This window comes from Schistocerca cancellata, chromosome 2, assembly GCF_023864275.1.
Source record: "Schistocerca cancellata isolate TAMUIC-IGC-003103 chromosome 2, iqSchCanc2.1, whole genome shotgun sequence".
Lineage (NCBI taxonomy): Eukaryota > Metazoa > Arthropoda > Insecta > Orthoptera > Acrididae > Schistocerca > Schistocerca cancellata.
In genome coordinates, this window is record NC_064627.1 from 403462586 (window position 1) to 403489018 (window position 26433).

The window sequence follows — 26433 nt, forward strand, 5'->3', positions numbered from 1 at the left end:
ATGGTTGTTGTCTTGCAAATGTCCCCATCTGTTGACTCGGGGATCGAGTCGTGGCTGCATGATGCGTTACAGCCGTGCGGATAAGATGCCTCTCATCTCGACTGCTAGTGATACGAGGCCGTTGGGATCCAGCACGGCGTTCCGTATTACCCTCCTGAACCCAGCGATTGCATATTCTGCAAACAGTCATTGGATCTCCACCAACGCGAGCAGCAATGTCGCTATACGATAAACCGCAATCGCGATAGGCTATAATCCGACCTTTATCACAGTCGGAAACGAGATGGTACGCATTTCTCCTCCTTACAGGAGGCATCACAACAACGTTTCACCAGGCAACGCTGTTGTGTATGAGAAATCGGTTGGAAACTTTCCTCATGTCAACACGTTGTAGGTGTCGCCACCGGCGTCAACTTTGCGTGAATGCTCTGAAAAGCTAATCATTTGCGTATCACAGCATCTTCTTCCTGTCGGTTAAATTTCACGTCTGTAGCTCGTCACCTTCGAGGTGTAGCAATTTTAATGACCAGTGGTGTATTTTGATGCAGGACGGAGCTCCACCTCATATTCCTCGTGAGGTCTCTCGGTTACTCCGAAATACATTTGGAGGAAACCGGACCATTGGCCTATCGTTCCAAACTGCGTCGCCACCAAGATCACCAGATTTGCAGCCGTGTGATTTCTGGCTGTGGAGTTACCTGAAACACAGGGTTTATCAAAGGGACACTAACACACGTTGGATGTTGAAAATGAGCATAGCAAGGGAGGCACCCAACATCCACCCGAGATGTTTCTGGCAGCATAAGAGCGATCTCTAGTGCTGTTCCAGGATGTGATCGCAGGTGGTCGTCACATTGAGCAACGCTGGAACGTAAACATGGTACGCAATTGAGAAGTGTGACCCTCTCAATCAATGGTTTCTTTCAATGGTTCATTCATTGTTTCTCTTCCACACGTCCTACAAATGTTTTCACAAAGTTTAATCGTCCTATGATCATTCGTTTTTCATGGGGATCCTCTCAAGTAGCGAAACTTTCATTATAACCACGCGGTGCTATGTATCGAAAATAAATGAACTAACAGAAAGTTAATAGTGTGAAAAGACAAGTAACTGCCGGTCTATTCATGTTCTGAATACAGCAGGTGGATTAAATAACAGTTCTACAGGGACTTATATAATCCGTTGAAAAATTGCTTTCCACGGCTGCTATCTGAAATACATCTCCGTGATAATGACAAGGGGGAAATTGAGTCAGTAAATAAATCACTGATAGCCAACGTCTCTCATGGATATCATGGGTTATCAGGCAGAACAATAAATCACTTTGTTGTATATGTTAGTTCTGCACTAAGCTGTGATCAATTTAAGTCCTCAACAGTGAAACATATTTTATAAAAAAGGAGAAATAGATAATCTAGACGATTTTAGATCTACTTATATGCCTTCGGTGTTTGCAAAAGTTATTGAAAAGGCTGTACATATAAGTCTGGCTCTGAGCACTATGGGACTCAACTGCTGTGGTCATAAGTCCCCTAGAACTTAGAACTACTTAAACCTAACTAACCTAAGGACAGCACACAACACCCAGCCATCACGAGGCAGAGAAAATCCCTGACCCCGCCGGGAATCGAACCCGGGAACCCGGGCGTGGGAAGCGAGAACGCTACCGCACGACCACGAGATGCGGGCATATAAGTCTAACTGATCATTTGCGTACACATAATTTTGTGTCAAACATCTAGTTTTGTTTTATAAGTGCTTTAACGAATAAAAATGCTATATTCTCTTTTCTCTGTGAGGCACTGGACGGATTAAAGGAAAAGTTGCGAACATTAATCGTCGTCTTTGATTTAAATAAGAAGTTGATTGCGTTGATCAAAAAATATTACAGTAGAAGTTGGAATAACAGGAGTACCTCAAAATTGGTTCTTCTCATAGATTAGAAACAGGAAGCAGAAGACCATTCTCCACCGTAATGAGAACGGTTATGACGTGGCGTCTGGTCGGGACACGGTTCAGTGAGGAGGGAGTGGGGAAGGGGGCGGAGCTCTTATGTACATAAATGATATTCCTACTAATGTGGCAGGTGATCCTAAAATATACCCGTTAGCTGGCGACACTAGTCTGGTAATTAAGGATGCTGAATGTAATAAAGGCAATGTATCAAATAGTGCAGTTCAAGACATAAATGCATGAGTTGTAGAAAATAAATGGATACTAAATCACAGTAAGACTGAGATTTTACTGTTTATAACGCACAGTTCAACTAAAATTTACATCATGATTACACAGAATGGGCATATGATTAGTGAATCCGAACAACCCAGATTCGAAGGGGATCAGATAGAGGACAAGATTTCACAGAAAGCCCACGTTCAGGATCTTGTTCAAAAACTGAACGCTGCCATATTTACCATTAGAGCAGTACCTGCAATAATTATAGTCCAATATGAAAATTAGACTACTTTGCTTATTGTTATTCACTTATGACACACGGCATTATTTTCTAGGATAACTCTTCCCATTCACAAAGGGTATTTTTGGCTCCTAAATGGGCAGTTCCAGCTATATGTGATGTAAGTTCGAGGAACACTTGTCAACACCAATCAGGACTCTGGGAAATCTGATACCGATCGCTCAGTATATATTTGTCTTTAATGTCGTTTGTTGTTAACACAGTGAGATTATTTTCAAGAATTAGCAGATTTCGCTCCGTTAACACCAGACATAATTCAATCTGCATTTGGATCACAGCTCCTCGACTCTTGTGAACAAAGTCATGCAGTATTCTGCTGTACTCATTTTCAATAAACTACCACAGAAATTAAAAAATCGTAGCAGTTACCATCGCACTTTCAAGTTTAAACTGAATAATTTGCTTGTGGCCCACTCCTCTCACTCTGCCGGTAAGTTTCTTGAAAAATTTAAACAGATTCCTTTATTACATTGTTGATTATGTTAATACATTCTCAGAAGACTGTCGTTTGCGTAGGACATGCTTAAATTTTATTTAATTTATTACTAACTTTCCAAATGTTAATTTCGTGCAATGACGCATTCCATGAGCACGGAGAATTGCTCCTAAAGTCAATCCTACGGAACAAGACTTATAAAATTAGATAAAAAACATTGCAAGAAAGGGAAAAGGGGAGTTGAGGACTGGAGTGTGGAAGGTGGACTGCTCTACCCCTCTCCCCCCTTCTGTTTAATCGTAATAGAAAAAGCACTGAGAAAAGTAACAACCTTAAAGACAGGATTTCGACTCCCCCGTGGTCCAGGGATAGCCGGCACGGTAGCTCAGTGTGTTCGGTCAGAGCAGAGGGTTAGATGGTCTCTGTAACAAAAAAACAGAGAGAATGGATCAACGATGAACTTGAACGGGTGATATGGTACGTCCGCCAGAACAAATGCAATGAACAATAACGAACAAAGTGAGATTTCCCAAAAATAGGGGGAGAGGAGGGTGGTTACCGTCTTTGATTAGTGATCAAAACGTCCTCAGTCCTAGTCTCGAAACCCGCCACCGCTTAAATTTTGATTAATAATCAGCATTGGCCGCCGGAGACTTCCGGCATAAGAAGTGAACCTCGTCCTACCAACGGCCTTGTCAAAGAGGAGCGGACCGAGGTTCAGGGCACTCTCTTGTCCTTGGGGTGGAAAACTGCCCCTAAAGGCAGAAGAACCAGCAATGGTCAACGGCATAGAGGATGCAGAAGACATTAAAGACGCATAACGTGTATCTACAGGACATGTGGCGTGTAATTGAAAGCGTGTCATGATGATCTCTCCATTTCCAAAAGATTTCGGAATAGTACCCTATTTGGATAACTGGGAGGGGACTGCCAAGGGGGAGCTGACCATGAGAAAAAGATCGGATAACCAACGAAAGGACAACATTCTACCAGGTGGGGCATGGAATGCCAAAAGCTTGTACGTGGCAGTGAAGCTAGAAAATATGAAAAGAGAAATGCAAAGGCTCAATCTAGATATAGTAGAGGTCAGTCAAGTAAAATGGAAAGAACACAAGGATTTCTGGTCAGGTGAATATAAGGTGATATCAACAGCAGCAGAAAATGGTATCACGGGAGCAGGATTCTTTATGAACAGAAAGGTAGGGTTGGGTTGTTTTGGTGAATGAGACCAGACAGCGAGATCATCGGTCTCATCGGATTAGGGAAGGATGGGGAAGAAAGTCGGCCGTGCCCTTTCAAAGGAACCATCCCAGCATTTGCCTGGAGCGATTTAGGGAAATCACGGAAAACCTAAATCAGGATGGCCGGACGCGGGATTGAACCGTCGTCCTCCCGAATGCGAGTCCAGTGTCTAACCACTGCGCAACCTCGCTCGGTAGGAAAGGTAGGGCAGAGAGTGTGTTACTGTGAACAGTTTAGTGGTAGGGTTGTTCTTATCAGAATCGACAGCAAACCTACACCGACAACGATAGTCCAGATATACATGCCGATGTCGCAAGTTGAAGATGAAAAGATACAGAAAGCATATGAGGATACTGAAAGGGTAATACAATACATAAAGGCAGTTGTCAAAAATGGTTCGAATGGCTCTGAGCACTATGGGACTTACCCTCTGAGGTCATCAGTCCCCTAGAACTTAGAACTACTTAAACCTAACTAACCTAAGGACATCACACACATCCATGCTCGAGGCAGGATTCGAACCTGCGACCGTAGCGGTCGCGCGGTTCCAGACTGAAGCCCCTAGAACCGCTCGGCCACTCCAAGGCAGATGTCATGGAGGTCTGGAACACAGTTGTAGAGTAGAAGAGAAGGTTATAGAATAATATGGACTTGGGACAAGGAATGATAGAGGAGAAAGACTAATTGAGTTCCGTAATAAATTTCAGCTAGCAATAGCGAATACTCTGTTCAAGAATTGCAAGAGGAGGAAGTATACTTGGAAAAGGCCGGGTAATACGGGAATATTTCAGTTAGATTACATCATGGTCAGACAGAGATTCCGAAATCAGTTACTGGATGGAAGGCGTACCAGGAGCAGATATAGACTCAGATCACAATGTAATAGTGATGAAGAGTAGGCTGAAGTTTGTTTAATTAGGAAGAAACCATAAGCAAAGAACTGAAAAACGTAAGTACTAAGAAATGACGAGATACGCTTGAAGTTCTCTAAGGCTATAGAGACAGCAATAAGGAATACTTCAGTAGGCAGTGCAGTTGAAGAAGAAGGCACATCTCTAAAAAGGGCAATCACAGAAACTGAAAATAAAAACATAGGTACAAAGAAGGTAACTGCGAAGAAACCATGGGTAGCATAAGAAGTACTTCAGTTGATCGATGAAAGGAGGAAATCCAAAAATGTTCCGGGGAACTCAGGAATAGAGAAATACAAGTCACTGAGGAATGAAATAAACAGAAGTGCAGGGAGGTTAAGACGAAATGGCTGCATGAAAAATGTGAAGATATCGAAAAAGAAATGATTTTCGGAAGAACGACTCAGCATATAGTAAAATTAAAATAACCTTCGGTGATATTAAAAAAAAAGAGTGGTAACAGTAAGAGTGCAATGGGAATTCCACATTTAAATGCAGAGGAGAGAGCGAAGGAGCGAAGAGATGGAAAGAGTACACTGAAGGCCTCTATGTGGGGGAAGATTTATCTGATATGATACAAGAAGAAACAGGAGCCGATTCAGAAGATACAGGGGATCCAATATTAGAATCAGAATTTAAGAGAGCTTTGGATGTCTTAGGATCAAATAAGGCAGAAGGGATATATAACATCACAGCAGAATTTGTTAACCATGAGGTGCAACAAAACGATTATTCACTTTGGTGTGTAGAAAGTATGAGTCTGGCGACATACCATCTGACTTTCGGAAAAAAATCATCCACACCATTCCGAACACTGCAAGAACAAGTGCGAGAATTATTGCACAATCAGTTTAACAGCTCTTGGATCCAAGTTTCTGTCAAGAATAATATACAGAAGAGTGGAAAAGAAAATTGAGGATGCGCTAGATGACCATCTGTTTGGCTTTAGAAAAGGAAAAGGCACGAGAGATGCAATACTGACGTTGCGGTTGATAATGGAAGCAAGACTAAAGAAAAATCAAGACATGTTTATACGATTTGTCGACCTGCAAAAAGCGTTTGACAATGCAAAACGATACAAGACGTTTAAATTCTGTAGGGAGAGACGGGTAATATACAATGTGTAAAAGAGCCAATAGGGAATAATAAGAGTGGACGAAGTGCTCGGATTAAAAGTCCGCAGCTCGTGGTCTCGCGGTCACGTTCTCCCTACTCGTGCACGGGATCCCGGGTTCTATTATCGGCGTAAGTGGCGAGATTGGACTGAGCAGTTGGGAATTTGTACTGGCGCTGATGAGCGCGCAGTTGAGCGCCCCACAAACCAAACATCATCATCATCATCATCATCATCGGATTAAAAATCTACTGTTCACTCTGTTCTAAGAAGCAATGACGGAAATAAAAGAAAGGTTTAGAAGTGGAATTAAAATTGAAGTTGGAAGGCTATCAATGATACGATTCGCTGATGACATTGCTATCCTGAGTGAAAGTGAAGAAGAATTACATGATCTGCTGAATGGAATGAACAATGTAATGAGTACTGGGAGTAAATCGTAAAAAGACGAAAGTAATGAGAAGTAGCAGAAATGAGAACAGCGAGACACTTAACATCAGGATTGTTATCACGAAGTAGATTAAGTTAAGGAATTCTACTACCTAGGCAGCAAAATAAGCCACTGACGGAGCAAGGAGGGCATAAAAAGCAGACTAGCATCGGCAAAGACGGCATTCCTGGCCGAGAGAATCTTTCTAGTGTCAAATGTTGGCCTTAATTTGCGGAAGAAATTTCTGAGAATGTACGTTTGGTAGAGAAACATGGACTGTGGGAAAACTGGAACAGAAGAGAATCGAAGGTTTTGAGATGTGGTGCAACAGACGAATGTTGAAAATTACGTGGACTAATAACGTACGGCATGAGGAGGTTCTGTGCAGAATCGGAGAGGTAAAGAATATGTGGAAAAAATTGACAAGGAGAAAGGACAGGACGACAGGACATCTGTTAAGACATCAGGGAATGACTTCCATGGTGCTAGAGGGAGCTGTGGAGGGCACAAACTGTAGAGGAAGACAGAGATTGGAATACATCCAGCAAATAATTGAGGACGTAGGTCGCAAGTGCTACTCTGGGATGAGGTTGGAACAGGTGAGGAATTCATGGCGGGTCGCATCAAACCAGTCAGAAGACCGATGTCTAAAAAAATCATTTTGAACTCCAGCCCACAAATTGACAGAGAATCGTTTCTGGTGATCAGACGAGCTGGGCCTATCGATTTTCATCACCCGATGCAAGGCTATGTGGCAGTTTTCAAACACCGTCACGAGTGAAAGAGGCCTCATTCGTGAACAACGCAAACTGCAAGAAATTTGGCACTGTTGTATTGAGCTGTATAATCCATTGAAGATAACTGAGCTCCGCGCTCAGAATCCATTGGCCCCATTGTTCTCACATGTTGGGTGTGACAGCTGGTACACTAGCATTCTTCACATTATGCATTTTACGGAGAGTTTGTGGGTGCTACTTGATGAATCGGTTCTCACACGATGCAACACCATCATCTCAAATCCACGCGAGAAGTGAGAATAATTCTTTGTCGAGAACCTAGACTCGCCAACTACTTGTTTCGCTCGGGTTTCTATCCACGGTGATCAACAGCTCGTATCTTCCAATCAGAGTGACGTCATTGTGTATCTTTTCACTGTACATTCGTCTGGGTTTCCGGGAACTGTCTGCTACGGTAATATACATAATTCCATCTTTGCAAGTTCCTGTAACGAATAATGCCCAACTTATTTACTCACTTTCTGATGATCGAATAACCCGTATAGCTGTGTGCGTAATTCTGCGTGGTAGCGCAAGAAGGCCTGTGCGTCCATCCAAGACATACAATGTCATCCTACATAGGAACATTGTCATGCCTGAAGAATGCTATGCCCAGATGTTTTATGGAAAGATAAGGATTCGAGCTTCTTGAAAATGAAAACATACAAACTTGTTCTTGAAAAGAACGCTTATCTCCTTCACCACAATCCAGTGTGCATTACATACGCTCCCTGCTGTGGCTAGCAGAAGGCGATAGATACGCAAAAGTCCAATTAGCATTGTTAGACAATTGTACGTGTGTGTTTTTTAAACACATTGACTGCCATGTGGCCGGCGGCGGCTTGAGCGGAGCCTGGCGCCTAACGAAGTGTGCCTGACTAGTCCAGCGGTGTAACAGCCATCACTACATGCGTGCGGCAGTCAACGTGTTAACCATTATTTGGCTTACACATTGAAATTTGAGGCTCTGCCGTGGCCACTGACGGCCACAGGGCAGTCAACGTGTCAAAAAACACACACATCTGAGCATAAAAGTGCGCTTTCTCATAATTCCAGCGAACATCAAGAAAATACTGTAGTGTGCCTTTATACAGAAGTTAACACTAACATTGTGTTAATCTGTTTCAGTCGCTAATCTTACCCATCTACTTGCAGAAAACAGTTGTATTTGGTACATGCATTTGCCTATGTGATGATCTAGTAATAGGTGATGTAACTTTCACCATCTTTCAGTGCAAACGCTACGAAAAAAACGACATTATATATTTTCAAGGATCTCATGAAACTTTGTCACTGTCTAGGGCTTTCCATATCGCAGCACTAGCACTCTCAGATCCAAATAGGACTGCGTATAACGTGATATCCAGCTTTACGGCAAAGAAACATGTAAAAATCTGAAAGGAAAGCAGAACATACAAACAAAAGGACTGCTATAAAATGCACACATATTGTACACGTGTCTGCCACATATCGGAATTTACTTTACTGCGTATATAAAAGTTCCTAAGCTATAGTTGTCAAATTGTATAGAAGATAGGGCACAATAAACACACAAAAACATTTGGTAATGATCTACTTAATACACCACCCTTATCCAACTGAGATTGTGCCAAATGTTTTATGCCCTACGTTTCTTCATTTAAGCGAACTATTTGAATAGTTAACCGAGGCACCGTTTACACAGCAAAGAAGAAACTACAGGGAACAGCTTAATGGCATCTTCCTGACATTGGATTCCCCCAAAATGGGGCTATGTGTATTAGGTAGTCCCCGCGGCCGAAAAAAAAGCCGTCTGTGTTGAAAGCAGTGCGGGCAGCCAGATGATCTGTGGGCCTACTGTTGATAAGCGCCTATGTAAACGCGACGAGGCCTGCCGAGCGCAGGGGAGGCGTGGCCGTCCCAGCATGCTCAGCGCGGACCGCAGTGGTGGCTGCGGGCAGCTAGCAGCCAGCGCTGGTCGCAGAAGACACCGCGCAGTCCTCTCCTCCAGCATGCCAGACCTCCTGGACAGCGGGCTCTTCCCGCTACCCTCCAACTTCTCCAGGCGGCAGTGGCTCACGCTCATCGTCATCGGCATCGCAGACTTCTGCAACGCCATTTGCGTCTCGCTCCAGGCTCCCTTCTACCCGCACGAGGTGAGTGCCTACTGTTCACTAAATGGTATTTCCCGACCACATACCCGTTCTAGTTCGAACGAAATGGCTTCAGGAAGCTTCTAGACAAATACAGCTTGTGTGGGAACATTCTTCATTACAGTATGTCTGGTGATCGGTAACACATAACCAGTTGTTGCTTAAAGTGTTAATTGTTGAGAAACAGACGAGCTGCGCATTGAAATTTTAGTTGACGTAAATGAAGTTCCGTTGCTGACCGATAGAAAACCTGTACTAAACACGGCTCCTGGAATGTACAGAACTTTTCCTTACAAAAAAATAGCAGCATTTTGGGTTCAATAAGTTGTCTTCAATCAGGTTCTAAAAGGAAGTCGTTCAATTAGCTTCCTTAGAAAGCTTTTGAAACCAACAAATTCCAATTTTGTTTTTCCTATCCGAGCCATATAAAACGGAAAAATGTGTTATTACGATAGAAAATTTTTGGTTTGAAGACCCAAAACCTGTAATTCGGTGGTTGACCTACTAAAAAGACTTTTCTTTTGTTTCCTGCTTCGTTTATCCCGTATACTGCAGAATTCTCTGATAAATCGACTCAGGTTTGACACACATTGTTTTAAAGGCGTAAAGGATGTCTTTCCTGTCACCAAATGCGTCAGTTTCCCTTAGGAAGTGGTGGTGTGCCGCTTGTTTCTGAATCATCTAAGCTTTGCCTTGCGTAAATAGTATTTAAATTGCTTGCGTTCATTTCTAGACTCGGAAAAGTTCTTAACATTCCTAAACAAGAGAGTAAAACCACCAAGCATCCACCTCCATGTTGGCCAATGTACCAGACAAATGATAGTTGGTTTGAAATGGTGAGTCGATCCTGATTGACTCATCTCCGTCACCCAGACCAGTACACATCGCGTCAATTACACGATCAGGTCGCAATTGCCACTAGACAAATTCTTCACTTTTTAGAAGACAGTGTTCCGTTTCTCGACGAATGTGTAGTACACGCGCATTCCAGCCCAAACAGGTCGCTTGCCTTCATCGGGTACTGCTCTTAGCGAACGAGCTAGACAGTCAAGACTCACGATCTCCCTTCACAATCGTAAACAAAGGCAAGGGTACCGATTCGACGCACTTTTAATGTTGGATAAGATTAAATCCCGTAAGTTTGAGAATCAAAAACACTCTTCGCAGAAGATGCATAATGGCATAAATACAATTAGTTCTGACACAAATTGGAATAGCACTGATTCTAACACCCTCGAATTTATTTTATCTCTGAGACCCAAATGCAGTATTTCTAACCGTTGTGAGCACGCTATATTAAATACTGCTCTTTAGCACAGCGTATTTGTTACTCATAATGTCACTCAGAAAGAACCCGCCGTCACAAAGTTGAACTGCTGCTGTGAGCGGCTAATATTCAGTTAGCTTTGTCGTCCGTTTCAGGCACAAGATATCCTTCTAGATTTAATCCGCCTGTAATGCACTTCGTAGTATTTGGCCCACACTGCTCGAATTGTAATTGTACACCAGATAAAGTACCTTTAGAAATTTGTAGGTGTAACAACGAAAACCAGAGTATGTGTAAAAGAACGTCATTTAACGAACACTTATCGAGCTGGTGGGAAGTATTGGCTATTGTGAGAGCTATGTGTAGCGTGGAAAAGTGGTTGGAAAATGATGGAAAATGCCTGATTTTTAGAACCTGTTTTGTGATTTAATCACTGCACTGACGTTGCCTTTTGTTTATCTGTAATCTGTCGAAATGTTATGGGACAGTTCTGTGTCTGTAGCGTATGGTCGGTGCATTACGAGCTTCTGGGCTGAGCAGATTGTCGGCACTTTGTCAGATACTGCATCCCATTGATGTTGCATATCCCTTTGGTGTATCTAACGTCAGAAGGCTTACATTGTTCATGTTTTACACACTGAAGCAAAACGTGACGAAGTTAAATGGAGCGGGCATTATTGCAGCAGTCGTTGTCCTATAAGCTGAAGATGGTTATTAGTGCTAAAAATTTCCAGTACTGAATTTTTCACCATGGAGATGGAGTGTCTCAACCTTCAGATTTGTGTACTGTCGAACAAGTGTGCCCTATAATAGTAAACAAATGGTTGTTATACTTACCGCTCTGAGGCAACTGGAATCTCTTCGCAAAGATGATAAATTTTACTGCTCACAATTTAGGTTTCATATGCATGATTTCCCTATATATAGGAGGCCAAAGATTGCATTTCTCCATCGTGTTCGATGTGTCCGTAATATTTGGTGGCATTTCTGCATTCATATAGAAATGTATCGTGCTAAAAAGAAAGCGCTGAAATACTTTTGGTGTCTTTGACAATAGGTTTACTTCATTTGCACCCAGTGCTGCTGGATGTTTATCTGTGAAGAGCACACTATACTTCCATGTATTTTAAGACTGACTAACCCATGTGCAATCTATTTATTCATGTCGGAATGCTCGATGTTTAAAATTAGTCACGGTATGACATACCAACATAAAGCAACGTGTAAGAAAATCGTGATGACAGTGTTGCACTTTTATTTTGTATGCTAGTACTGTATGTGAATATACAAACAAAAATGTACCAATTATCGTAGCAGTCTTTCAGGTTGCTGGCTGCTCAATTATACCGTAGCTTTGTCTGCTGCAGCGCGTGAAGCTGTAGTTGTCCCTTACATAGACACAAATGTGAACTGTATCGTCAAAAAAATGTTGTGGTCTCTGAATAACTACCACAAACGGATAGCGAAGCCATTCGAGAAGTTACGCTGCGCCGAGTGTGTAGTGCCGTCTTGAGATCGCTGACGACGCCTGAGATAATAGCCGCTGCGTCCGCTCAATGCTCCAAGGAGCAGGTGGATGGCGACGGCTCTCTGCTCTTGAGACTGCCACTCTGTGCGTCTGGAGGACAACTGAGTCTGTCGTTTCGCAAAGTTCTTCTTATACTCCAATTTGTGCAAATATGTCTAGTTTATTTCTCATAAATGCAACCACTATACCTTGAGCAGAGCTTGTATTACTAGGTACGCGACACCTGATGTGACTCTGATTCCTTCAAATTCTTCAGACTTGCATTTTACACAACGATGCTGCAAAGTTTAACTTTAAAGTTAAATTATAGTAGAGAGAAAATCACAAATACAACAGTAGGTCAAGAATTTACCTTGTCAAGCGTATGGCCATTCCTAACGTAGCATAATCACGACTACGTAACACATTTGAGATATTAACCACCTCCTTGTCCACACATGAACATTGCTGTCACGCAATCCTTGCTTTCTGGTCTCACTTCTGGAGCAAAACTTTCTTTCTGGTTGACTGCAGTAAATCGAAAAACTGATGTTTTATTTTCTTCATTATTGAATGATAATTTACTTGTTAAATATAGCATAAATACAACGTAAAAAATATTTTCCGTTTTATTCTGTATTTTTTTCATTTCATGTACCTGCTTCAGTAATATATGTAAATCGTACGTCATTTTATCTGTGTTTGGTTGTTTCGGGGGAGGGGACCAAACAGCGAGGTCATCGGTTCCATCGGATTAGAGAAGGATGGGGTGGAAGTTGTCAGTGCCCTTTCAAAGGAATCGTCCCTACATTTGCCTAAAGCGATTTAGGGAAATCACAGAAAACCTAAATCAGTAGGGCTGGACGCGGGTTTGAAGCGTTGTCCTCCCGAATGAGAGTCCAGTGGGCTAACCACTGAGCCACCTCGCTCGGTTTTTCTGTGGCTGCGACATTTGTCACCTGGCAGTGGCCTGAGAAGAGGAAAGCCGGTTCGTGATCCAACAAACGCCATTTCGCAGAAAGTCCGGAAAGTGTTCCCTTTTTGATTTTTATTTACAATAAAAAATTAACGGCGCCCAAGTGGAAAATGTTATCGGCGACAGAAGGAGGTAGTTATATTCAGGATAAGTTTCTCGTGTTCAGATAAACGGACTTGATTCTTTAGCGGAATCCATTGATTACAGTAACTGTTTTGGTTGCAAAGCAGTTGAACCACTTTCCAAGCGACGTTGTTAATTAGTGACGCCCCTGTATGCAAATGAAACGTTTCTATTTTGTCATTGATCGCATTATCAGCTTATTGAGCGCGGTGGTATGTGGCCAATAGCCGGCCTCGGTGGCCGTGCGGTCCTAGGCACTACAGTCCGGAACAGCGTGACTGCTACAGTCGCAGGTTCGAATCCTGCCTCGGGCATGGATGTGTGTGATGTCATTAGGTTAGTTAGGTTTAATTAGTTCTAAGTTCTAGAGGACTGATGACCTCAAATGTTGAGTCCCTTAGTGCTCAGAGCCATTTGAACCATTTTGTGGCCAATATGTTTGTCTCAATGGAGCTGGTCTCACGCTCAAGGAAACCCTTAACTGCGGCCATGTCGCCTGGTTTCCTTCAGCTGTAATTTTTGACGTGATTGCCACCATTGCACTGATGTCTCTAAACATTGAAGGTATGTGGCTACTGTTAACGACGTTGCACCGTACATGCCGCGGTCTTTCTATAGAAGCTGAGGAAGTGCACGAGCGACGCAGAAATACATGTAACAGCAACGGTAGGGTGTCATTAGCTGGCTGTGATTGCCATTGTGTAGTGGCCTGCTGAAATTCACAATACTTCTGCTGTCGTTGATTATGCTGCAACTGTAAATCTTAAAAAGGGATGGAGGATAGAAAAGTTCCTGCATTTCCACACAGTAGTTAAAGCACTACATATTTATTCAACGTACTGTGCCCTATACCACCCATTGTCACGACCAATGAGCTTTTATATTGTTATTTCTCCGAATTCATTCAAATAAAATCATGTGACGGTCATGCCAGCTCATCAGTAGCATGTTTGATGTCGGCAAAGTCACCAAATGACTATCCTTGGGTGTTTTTTCTGGTTTGGAAATAGGTGCGTCGGAAGAGGCCGGATCAGACGAATTAGGGGGATGAAGTGGTCGACTAACTGGGAACGCTCTGCATCCATTTTGCAGGCACATCTTCCAATGAATGCGAAGGTGCGTTGTCCTGCAACAAAAGGTTCGATTTGGTCGGCTTTCTAGCTCATTTCGTCTTCTCTTTCAGCGGGTCAACGAGATTGGTGCAATACTCTATGGTAAAACCACAGACTGAACCACGCAGTCCTAGAACAGACTATAATATTTACCCCATAAAAAAGATGCCACGATTTTCTGACAGATATTTGGATGCGAAGCTTATTCGAGTGCAGGTACTCGCCGTGATTTTCTTACTCTTGGTTCGTGTATCACAACCATGATACTACGTTCTGCTCTGTCACTAACGTAGCGAGAAATTCCTCTGAAGCGGCAAAATGGGACAAAACTGTAGATGACTCAACTCGGCCTTGGTTATTAACTATTGAAACTTTTTGGCAGCTGGTTTACTGAGGGCTTCACGTCTGATATTTTTAATAAGGATGGAAACACGCTTCTGGGTGATGTCTAGAATCTCAGCTATCTTTTTGGAGAATACTGATTCTCGAGAATCCGCTTGTAGACATAATTATTTTGTTTCCGGATGTGTTGATGTGGGCCTCCCGCTGAGATGCTAAACAGTGAAATCGAGAGTCTCAAATCTAGGCACCCAGGTTTAGACCGTGTTGGAGGAACGACATCTGTGTTGAATGTCGTTTGCAGACTTTGTCTGGAGAAAAGTCATCACTCCCTATAGCTCCACGTGAATTAAACTTGCTTGCATCTATCTCACACGCTACCTGAAATTAGAGAGGTATGAGAATAGAATACGTGCAGCATTCTTATAACTGGCGGAGGGCAAATTCATAACAAATGATTTGATTCATAACATGTGATATTTGCACAGTTACGTAATAAAGTATCAAGCTTTCACGTACTATCATATTCATTTTTCAATTGTAATTAGGTGCCAAATTCGGTAACTCCAAGTTTGTTCTTGATATTACTGCCGTTTGCGTCTGGTTGGTCGCGTAGTAATACTTGCTCCATATCGTCTCGTTCACAGCAGCAACAATTGTTCTCTCTACAATAAATAAGCACGAATAAAAGTTCGCACTTTGGCATCGACGTTGAAAGTTGATTCCATAATTAACACAGGTTCAGGCCTTTGGTGACTACAGTAATATGAGTGACAAGAATTGTTAGAACGTCGTATACTAATGCGTATTCATGTCCTAAGGAGAATCAGTTCCATTTTCGCAACCGAAGATAGTTGCCAAGCTAATGGAAAAGCTTGCCAAAATCCATGGCTGAACTCGTTATGGAGCAAGCGAGTAAGCATACATTATCCAAAGCGTACACGAAACACAGCACTAAGGGTGCCTGGTAAGTAGTGATCAGTATGTCTGTCCACGAAATGTGATGCTGGTTGCTCTGGTGGTGCTGTTGTCACATGGTAATTTTCATGAAAGACGAAATGAAGAGTTGAATGACCATGATGAAATGGGATTTTTCAGATAACATTGACATAAGCTTGAGGAAGAACTTGCTGAAATTGTATGCTCGGAGCACAACAATACACGGAAAGGACTTGTACATGGGGAAATCGAAGAAAAAACTGGTAACATAAAATGTGGACCTACAGTTGTTTCTAAAATAGTGGATGGATAGTGCAAGAGGTATTCAAACACTGGCAATAATGTAGAAAATTTGGCAAAAGGCTGAAAATTGGAGGGAAACGAACTTAGGCACCTAATAACAGTTTGGCAATGACACGAAAAAAAAAACCAGTGGTAAAGCTGGAACATCAGGCAAACGTTTATACGTCACTAATTGATAAGGGGGCTGGGGTAGTAGGTAATCAGAGATAATGAATCTGGCGCAGAGTATTAAGTAGAAGACCACAGTATATTTGTAGGATTGTTCTCTTTAAAGTAGCTATTAACCCATGTCTGAGGACACACGTCTGCTGGACGTTTAATCATACAAAAAGAAATCATTACTCAGTGTCGCTTTAAGTGAGCTCCAAGTAGTAATTAGTCATTAATTGGGGTCTGGAGGTGGCGCATTAATTTAAAGTGTATCTCTCGGAGTGAAGCAGAAATCCTAAAGATGGCATTGTCAGCTGGGATAACGGGTCGGAGTTTGCAGAATTGGGCAGACGAGGCACGTTTAAAGGGAAGCAGACTGGCGCCGGCGCCGGCCGCACGGATCAGCGGCTGCGCTGATGGCTGCAGGGTTATCGGCCCGGCCGCCACTCCGCTCTCTTCAAGCGTGTCGCCAGTCCAGCAGCCAGCATACGTCGCAGAGGACGCACGCGCCGCTCGATTCTGGCGTCGCAGTATCTACAGCTATGAAGCGTGCCAAAACTGGACCTTATTTTTATGCAGCCAAGCATAAATCCAGAAAAACAAAGCATGCTTAGCTGTGTTGTTTTCTCGACGATTCTGTTATCTTCTGCCATCACTAAGTGATAAACTGATAACAAACCATGAATCAGTCTGTAGCAAACGACTTTAGTGTTCTCTTCTTGACTGTGATGGACAAGGTGAAGGAAAGAAAGGGATATGTACTAAATTCCGCCATCTGATCCCAATAAAGGGTATATCAATAAGCGTTCTCCCCCCTGCGGGTCCGGGGATTAGAATAGGCCCGAGGTATTCCTGCCTGTTGTAAGAGGCGACTAAAAGGAGTCCATCCCCCTCACGGGGGTAGTTAGCGCCTGCGTCCGGAGACGGACGGTTCCACGACCTATAATTGTGGTCTTTTTGGTTTTTCACTTCTCGTTTCTTCCTTCCTTTGGTTGGTTCCTTTCTTTGCTATTCTCCACCTCACTGTCTTCCTTACTCTTTCCCTTGGCTTCTTCTCCTTGCCTCCTCATTGGCTTCTTCTCCTTGCCTCCTTCTCCTTGCCTCCTTCTCCTTGCCTCCTTCTCCTTGCCTCCTTCTCCTTGCCTCCTTCTCCTTGCCTCCTTCTCCTTGCCTCCTTCTCCTTGCCTCCTTCTCCTTGCCTCCTTCTCCTTGCCTCCTTCTCCTTGCCTCCTTCTCCTTGCCTCCTTCTCCTTGCCTCCTTCTCCTTGCCTCCTTCTCCTTGCCTCCTTCTCCTTGCCTCCTTCTCCTTGCCTCCTTCTCCTTGCCTCCTTCTCCTTGCCTCCTTCTCCTTGCCTCCTTCTCCTTGCCTCCTTCTCCTTGCCTCCTTCTCCTTGCCTCCTTCTCCTTGCCTCCTTCTCCTTGCCTCCTTCTCCTTGCCTCCTTCTCCTTGCCTCCTTCTCCTTGCCTCCTTCTCCTTGCCTCCTTCTCCTTGCCTCCTTCTCCTTGCCTCCTTCTCCTTGCCTCCTTCTCCTTCTCCTTGCCTCCTTCTCCTTCTCCTTGCCTCCTTCTCCTTGCCTCCGCCTCGGCGTTTGAGACAGTCTGTCCTTTCTCCCTCTCTCTCTTCTTTTTCCTCTTCTTCCTTCCTCCCTGTGCGTGCCTGAAGGCCGACCCACGCGTTCGCACGCGTAGCCGGTGACGGGGTAATGCGTAATTCCCCGCCCTGGGTAGATATGTAAGGCACGCGCGTACCCCCTGGTAAAGGCCAGGCCCGGGGAGGGGTGATTGCCTGAGCTGATACCTTCTGACCATGCCGATTGGTCCCTCCGTCTGTTTCTCGGGAGGTGTGACCTGAGGTGTAAACATTCACCTAAGGCGGGAGTGCCCTCTGAGAGGGTCCCCACAAGGAAGGAGCGCGCCATCGGAGACGCTGGCAATCATGGGGGATTCCTCCGCAATGGATTCTACTCCATCTCTTTCGACTTCTGCCCAAAAATGGAAACGTGACCAGCCACCAGTGACAAAAGTACTACCGCCTGCCCCCACAGTTCCTCGTCGTTTCTCGATCTGAGGACGGAAAGGATTTTTCCTCTGTCAACCCTTTCGTTATCCAGAAGGGCGCAGATGCCATAGCCGGATCTGTCAAATCTTGTACAAGGTTGCGTAACGGTACCTTATTACTAGAAACTGAGAGCGCCTTTTAGGCACAAAAACTGCTTCGGGCCACACTCCTGTACACGTTCCCTGTCCGGGTGGAGGCTCACCGAACTTTGAATTCGTCTCGTGGTGTGGTCTATACTAGTTCCCCCGACGGATTGACTGACGAGGAGATTCAATCTTTCCTCGCTGAGCAGGGCGTGACGGCTGTCCATAGGGTCATGAAAAAGGTCAACAATGACCTTGTACCGATCCGGACACTTTTCTTGACCGTTGATAGTGTTAAGCTGCCATCGCACATCAAGGCGGGTTATGAGGTTATTTCTGTTCGCCCCTATGTCCCGACACCTACGCGCTGCTACCAGTGTCAGCGTTTCAATCACACTCGACAGTCTTGTTCCAATGCGGCTAAATGTGTCACTTGCGGCAGGGATGCCCATGAGGGTGACTGTCCACCTCCGTATCCTCGTTGTGTGAACTGTCAGGGTGACCATGCCGCATCCTCCCGCGACTGTCCTGTCTGAGGAGGAACGCTGTATCCAAGAAATTCGGGTCAAAGAGAAAGTGTCCACCTCGGCTGCTCGCAAGCTATTGGGTAGTAGGAAGCCCACGCTGCTCCCAGCGGGGAAATACAGTACTGTCCTCGCCTCTCCTCGGACTACCAGGGAGGTGGCAACCCAGACATGCGATCTGACCTTCAGCACCACGGTCGTCCGTTCGGCCAGTGCTAAGATCGCGCGGTCGACGTCTCCTCTTCCTCCCATCACCCCACAGACACCAGCCCCTTCATCAGCTTCTGCTAAGACGAAGACCCCGAAGTCAGATGCACGGGCCTTCAAGAAGGAACCATCCCGTGCAGACTTCCTACGTACCTCGACCTCCCAGCCTTCGACCGGTACTTCCACCAAACGTCCTTCCAAAAAGGCTCATAGGAAGCACAGTTCTCCTTCTCCGCCACGGCGCATTTCTTCTCCTGCGCCACCCAGCGGTTGCCGCCCTAGGCCGTCATCCGTTTCGCCTGGCCGCACCGCTGGTAGCCGTACATCTGGCCGTTCACCGGCGGAGGAAGCTCCCCCTCCCGGCCATCCTCCCGAGATGGCCGATGAACCTATAGACCCAATGGACGATGACTGTCCGCCTACTGATAGCGGCGGCAGTGCTCGCTCGAAGCCAGGCCCTCAGCGGCCTTCGAGGTGACCCCTTCTTTCATCTTCCTTTTCTTACGATGGCACTTATTCCCTGGAATATTCGCAGCATTCGCTCCAACCGAGAGGACTTGAAGTTGCTGCTCCGCTTGCACCGTCCGCTCGTCGTAGCCCTCCAGGAAACGAAGCTACGCCTATGCGATCAAATTGCCTTGGCACACTACACCTCTGTGCGTTTTGACCTACCCCCTGTGGTAGGTATCCCAGCTCATGGAGGGGTTATGTTGCTGGTCCGGGATGATATTTACTACGATCCCATCACGTTGCACACCGGCCTGCAGGCAGTCGCCATCCGCATTACTCTCCCCACTTTTACGTTTTCCTTTTGTACCGTTTACACTCCCTCGTCATCTGCCGTTACCAGGGCAGACATGATGCAACTTATTGCTCAGCTACCTGCACCGTTTTTGTTAACTGGAGACTTCAATGCCCACCATCCCCTTTGGGGTTCTCCAGCCTCCTGCCCGAGGGGCTCCTTGTTAGCAGACCTTTTCAACCAGCTCAATCTTGTCTGCCTTAATACTGGCGCCCCTACTTTTCTTTCGGACACATCTCATACCTATTCCCATTTAGACCTCTCTATATGTACTCCCCAACTTGCACGCCGGTTTGAGTGGTATGCACTTGCTGATACTTATTCGAGCGACCACTTCCAGTGTGTTATCCATCTCCTGCAGCATACTCCCTCTCCGTGCTCCTCTAGTTGGACCATCTCCAAGGCAGACTGGGGGCTCTTTTCTTCCAGGGCGACCTTTCAGGATCAAACCTTCACAAGCTGCGATCGTCAGGTCGCACACCTCACGGAAGTCATTCTCGCTGCTGCTGAATATTCCATCCCTCACCCTACTTCTTCTCCACGTCGCGTACCGGTCCCCTGGTGGACCGCAGCATGTAGAGACGCTTTACGTGCTCGTCGACGTGCTTTACGCACCTTTAAACGCCACCCTACAGTGGCGAATTGTATTAATTATAAACGATTACGTGCTCAGTGTCGTCGTATTATTAACGAAAGCAAGAAAGCCAGCTGGGCTGCTTTCACAAGCACCTTCAACAGTTTTACTCCTTCTTCTGTTGTCTGGGGTAGCCTGCGCCGGCTATCTGGCACTAAGGTCCACTCCCCAGTTTCTGGCTTGAAGGTCGCGAATGAAGTCCTTGTGGCCCCTGAGGCTGTCTCCAATGCCTTCGGCCGCTTTTTCGCCGAGGTTTCGAGCTCCGCTCACTACCACCCTGCCTTCCTCCCCCGCAAACAGGCAGAGGAGGCTAGGCCACTTGACTTTTGCTCCTCGAATTGTGAAAGTTATAATGCCCCATTCACCATGCGGGAACTCGAAACCGCACTTGACCGATCACGGTCCTCCGCTCCAGGGCCTGATTCTATTCATATACAGATGCTGAAGAACCTTTCTCCTGCGGGTAAAGGTTTTCTTCTTCGTACATACAATCGCATCTGGATTGAGGGACATGTTCCCGCATGCTGGCGCGAGTCTATTGTTGTCCCGATTCCTAAGCCGGGGAAAGACAAGCACTTGCCTTCCAGTTATCGACCTATCTCACTTACCAGCTGTGTCTGTAAAGTGATGGAGCGAATGGTTAACTCTCGATTGGTTTGGCTGCTCGAGTCTCGAAGCCTACTTACCAATGTCCAATGTGGATTTCGTAGGCGCCGCTCTGCTGTTGACCATCTGGTTACCTTGTCGACCTTCATTATGAATAACTTCTTGCGGAAGCGCCCGACCGCGGCTGTGTTCTTTGATTTGGAGAAGGCTTACGACACCTGTTGGAGGGCGGGCATTCTCCGCACCATGCATACATGGGGCCTTCGCGGTCGCCTCCCTCTTTTTATTCGTTCCTTTTTAATGGATCGACAGTTCAGGGTACGTGTGGGTTCTGTCCTGTCCGACACCTTTCGCCAGGAGAATGGGGTGCCACAGGGCTCAGTTTTGAGCGTCGCTCTCTTCGCCATCTCGATCAATCCAATAATGAATTGCCTCCCAGCTGTTGTATCAGGCTCCCTTTTTGTGGACGATTTTACCATCTATTGCAGCGCGCAGTGTACACGTGTCCTGGAGCGCTGTCTTCAGCGTTCTCTTGACCGTCTTTACTCCTGGAGTGTCGCGAATGGCTTCCGTTTTTCTGCCGAGAAGACTGTCTGTATTAACTTCTGGCGCTACAAAGAGTTTCTCCCACCGTCCTTACGACTCGGTCCCGTTGCTCTCCCAATCGTGGAGACAACCAAATTTTTAGGCCTTACATTTGACAGGACACTTAGCTGGTCTCCACATGTGTCATATTTGGCCGCCCGTTGTACCCGTTCTTTAAATGTCCTCCGTGTTCTCAGTGGTATGTCGTGGGGAGCGGATCGAACCGTCCTACTTCGTCTCTATCGGTCGATCGTCCACTCAAAGCTGGATTATGGGAGCTTCGTATACTCCTCTGCACGGCCATCCATCTTACGCCGCCTCAACTCCATACAACATCGGGGTTTACGACTTGCGATCGGAGCATTTTATACTAGTCCCGTAGAGAGTCTTCATGCTGACTCTGGCGAATTGCCACTCACCTACCGGCGCGATATACTGCTTTGTCGGTATGCCTGTCGGCTACTGTCAATGCCCGATCATCCGTCTTATCGTTCCTTTTTTGACGACTCTCTCGACCGTCGATACGGGTTGTATGTCTCTGCCCTGCTACCCCCTGGAGTTCGCTTTCGTCGCCTCCTTCAACACCTTAATTTTTCACTCCCTGCAACCTTTCGAGTGGGCGAGAGCCACACGCCACCTTGGCTCCAGGCTCAGGTCCGCGTTCACCTTGACCTCAGCTCACTCCCAAAAGAGGTTACCCCCGGTTCGGTCTACCACTCCCGTTTTTTGGAACTTCGTTCGAAGTTCATCAACATGACTTTCATTTATACAGATGGCTCTAAGACCAATGACGGGGTCGGGTGTTCCTTTATTGTTGGGGCACAAAGTTTCAAATACCGGCTCCATGGCCATTGTTCGGTCTTCACAGCTGAGCTCTTTGCCCACTACCAGGCTGTTCTTTACATCTGCCGCCACCGACATTCTGCTTATGTCATCTGCTCTGACTCCCTGAGCGCCATCCAGAGCCTCAGTGATCCGTACCCGGTTCACCCTTTCGTACACCAGATCCAACGCTCTCTTCAGCAGCTGGTGGACGTCGGTTCTCCGGTTAGCTTTATGTGGGTTCCTGGCCATGTCGGTATCCCTGGGAACGAAGCTGCAGATGCCGCGGCCAAGGCTGCGGTCCTCCAGCCTCGGACAGCTTCTTGTTGTGTCCCTTCGTCCGATTTTAGTAGGGTCATTTGTCGACGCATTTTATCGCTGTTGCATGCCGATTGGGCTGCACTTACCGACAACAAGCTTCGGGCCTTAAAACCTCTTCCCGTGGCTTGGACGTCCTCCTCACGCCCTTCTCGGCGGGAGGAGGTAGTTTTGGCCCGGTTAAGAATTGGACACTGCCGGTTCAGCCATCGCCATCTGCTGACGGCTGCGCCGGCGCCGTTCTGCCCATGTGGGCACTTGCTGACGGTTCGACACATTTTAATGTCCTATCCAGATTTTAACACACTGCTTCTAGATCTTGACCTGCCAAGTACTTTCGATGCCATTTTAGCGGATGACCCACAAGCAGCTGCTCGTGTTCTTCGTTTTATCAATTTGACAAACCTCTCTAAGGACATTTGATGATGCTGTTTTTTAATCCTATGCCTGTCAGTCTGTCTTTTATCGTGTTTTCCCTTTTAGTTGTTGTCAACTTGTGCCTCGCGGTGCATTCTTAGAGTAGTCAGGGCGCTAATGACCATTGAAGTTGTGCGCCCTAAAACCACAAAAAAAAAAAATAAGCGTTCTGGAACCCAGCGTACTTCGTTTAAAAAACTGTGGCTTGCACGAGCCCCAGTATGTTTTAATTCGAGTGAATACTATATCATTCTCCCTGTATGTATCTCATACCATTTTTAAAAAGGAACTGAGTACCCGGCGTTACGTGGGTATATATTTATTCCGGTCATTTCATTCTCTCTCTCTCTCTCTCTCTCTCTCTCTCTCTCTCTCTCTCTCTCTCCCTCTCTCTCCCTCTCTCCATCCCTCCCTCTCCCCATCCCTCCATCCCCCCATTCCCCTCACCCCTCTGCCTCCACGTTATCATGCTCACCCAATACGACGCTGGTGGTTCTTACTCCCACAGTAATCGTCTGTACCAAATTTGATCGAAATCTTTCCAGGATGTTTAGGATGCGGTTTTTTCCCATGGCTTTGTCTTCGTACACATTTGTCAAATATATTTCAAATATACTCAATATTTCGCACGCAATTGTACATATTTCGTCCATATCTCTAGCGAATTTCACCCAGCAATTTTTCTCACGCAGCTCAGTGTTTACAGACGTATCTCCTGAAATATGTGCCGTGCAATGATATAATTGTGTAGGTGCATTAAACGGCGTATGTGAATATTGCCTGAAGTGTTTTCGCGGTTACAGCCAGTAGTAAAGTAGTAGTACATTAAAGCGTGAGGCTTCAAGTCACAGTGTTATTGCAAGAGCAGCGAAAATGTAGTACGCAATAAACTTTCTTTCATCAATTTGTGGGGGTTGTCAGCAAGAAAGTTTCGTAAAAATCTGAAATTGTGTAAAGTTTGTTCCAACTCACTAAGTACTCTTCCTCAAATACTAACTGAATAAAGTATAGGTATTTACGCAACGTGGGCTAAACTGCTTTCTCACTCCCATCCCTTTGATAGATGGTTCACACCTCTTCCCCACCCCCACCCCTCCCGCAGAGATGATTTCCAGACGGTGATATGTGTGCCAAGTTAGACTGAAATCTGTCCAGTGATTTAGGAGATGTGGAACATGCATTTTTATAATACGTATTTGTACCGAAGACTGACGTAACGACTAAGAAGCCTCTTTTAAACAAATGTCTGCAGCTCTTAAACAGACGTACGTTCAATCACTTTGAGTCCCTAGCTAATACCAGAGGAACGTAGTTATTTCGTCTCCAACGATCTCGACTTCAAGGCTTCAGATCATAATCTTGCTTCCTATTAGCTGTCAATTCTCCAGATAACCTTAAGAATTCCCCCGCCCCCCTTCCCAGATGAAAACTGGGATGTTCTTTCGCACTAGCACCTAGTTATTTCATCATATTACACAGTGTTACTTTTCTCCATTTTCACTAAGTTTATTTGCATTTGCCGCCATTGGTGTTAACGTCACTTTTTGTCCAAGCTATTAAAAAAAATGTTCCTTGCGGCTATGAAGTTCAGTGCAGCTGAGGCACCTAAGTGTAACAGCGTCCCAGTTTGAAAGGACTCATAGGAAAACGATCAGTGACCAAGGACATGGGAGTTCGATGAAAATGTGAACAATGGGCTTACACATATTATGAAGTCAAAACTGAGGAGCTGCTGGTGTGATCCGCATCAAACTGCTAGAACGCGCAATAATGAAACTGGCCAATGTAGTTACTCTGGTTCACGGAAAAATGACTGATTAAGCTTTGTGCAACTCTAATTTTATCCTCAATCCCTTTGAAAGTCGTACATAGGAATCTACAGAATATTCATATTGCTTCGGATGATAGTTTTTAAGAGCCTTCCAATGTTCTGTGTGAATAATTTATCTAGGCCAAGAGCAGGAATGGGCTTAGCACCAAGACTTGCAGCAAACTATATTTTTTGTTCACACTCAGTACTTCTGTTCCACTATCCTAAGGGCAAAACAAGATGGTCACCATTGTACAAACTTTATGCGCCGATACTCCAGCTCCCGGCAAATAATAGTTGTACAGGCAACGTCTTCGGTTTCTCCAGTGATCACCGCCCCACAGGGTTATGTTGTTTTCTCCTGCTCGGTCGCTGATCCATCCACCTCATAAGAGGCCTACCTAGTTCTCTCTTTCCAGTCAGCCGATACTTCATTACCTTTTCTGGCAATCTATCTTCTATCAACATGACCCATTTCATCTTATTGCCTTCACTCTTGTTGTTAACTGAAGAGATTTTTAAACCTGATTTTTTCATTCGTTATTCTATCCATTTTACTACAGCCCTTTACAGCTCATGTTCACATATGCTGTCTGTATACTTGATTTTTCTTTTTGTTACTGTCCACGTTTCAGAACCACATAAGAGTAGCTCCAACCACAACTTCAAGATTTTTCTTCCTTATTTTTCTTCTCATAGATCTTCCAGTTGTTCCGCAGATAGCTTTGTATTTATTGACCTTCTCAATGTCTTTGCCATAGTTAAAACCAGTATCACAGCCTTGGTAACTGAAGGGAATACTTGATCTAAAATTTTCTCATTTCTTGGTTTCGATCTGACTAGATTCTCCCCCTTGAAAACTATTATCTCCAGTTTTCGACCAATCAACGTAGGCATATCGTTTTATCTACGACTGAAGCAATGTGATATTGCCGCATTCCTTTCTCTCCTCATGAACTGTAGACTCAACGTTGCTACATTTTTACGGTTTGTGAGGGCAACTTTACACGTCCTCACATTTTAAGATGGGTACTAATCTTCGCATCATATTGACGACTCATTATAAGACAATGTATACGACGTTTTTAACAAGTAACAGTTCTTAATCGTGAGAAGTTTGATATTGCAATTGACTTTACTAAGTCATACAAATATGAACAGATGTGGCTCTTATGACTTCCCGGATGTACATCAGAAGTCATTTATCAACTGAGATCTTCATTCTAGTCACAGATCAGTCTAGATATCTAACACGATCGTATTTTCATCAGTAGGCGCATGTATGATAGTGAGCCAAAAGCTTTTTCAAGGTCAAAAACCATCAAATCCACT

At 45.1% G+C, this 26433-nt stretch overlaps 1 protein-coding gene across 1 annotated transcript in view; it reads left to right on the forward strand.

The window, feature by feature from the left end:
• Nucleotides 1–9282: 9282 nt before the first annotated feature.
• The window catches only part of LOC126161847 (MFS-type transporter SLC18B1-like), a 62987-nt gene continuing 45836 nt past the window's right edge, over nucleotides 9283–26433 (forward strand). The window contains exon 1 of the mRNA XM_049917952.1: nucleotides 9283–9521. Coding sequence (XP_049773909.1) covers nucleotides 9291–9521 — 231 coding nt within the window. The 5' untranslated portion in view covers nucleotides 9283–9290. The remainder of the gene's footprint in view (nucleotides 9522–26433) is intronic.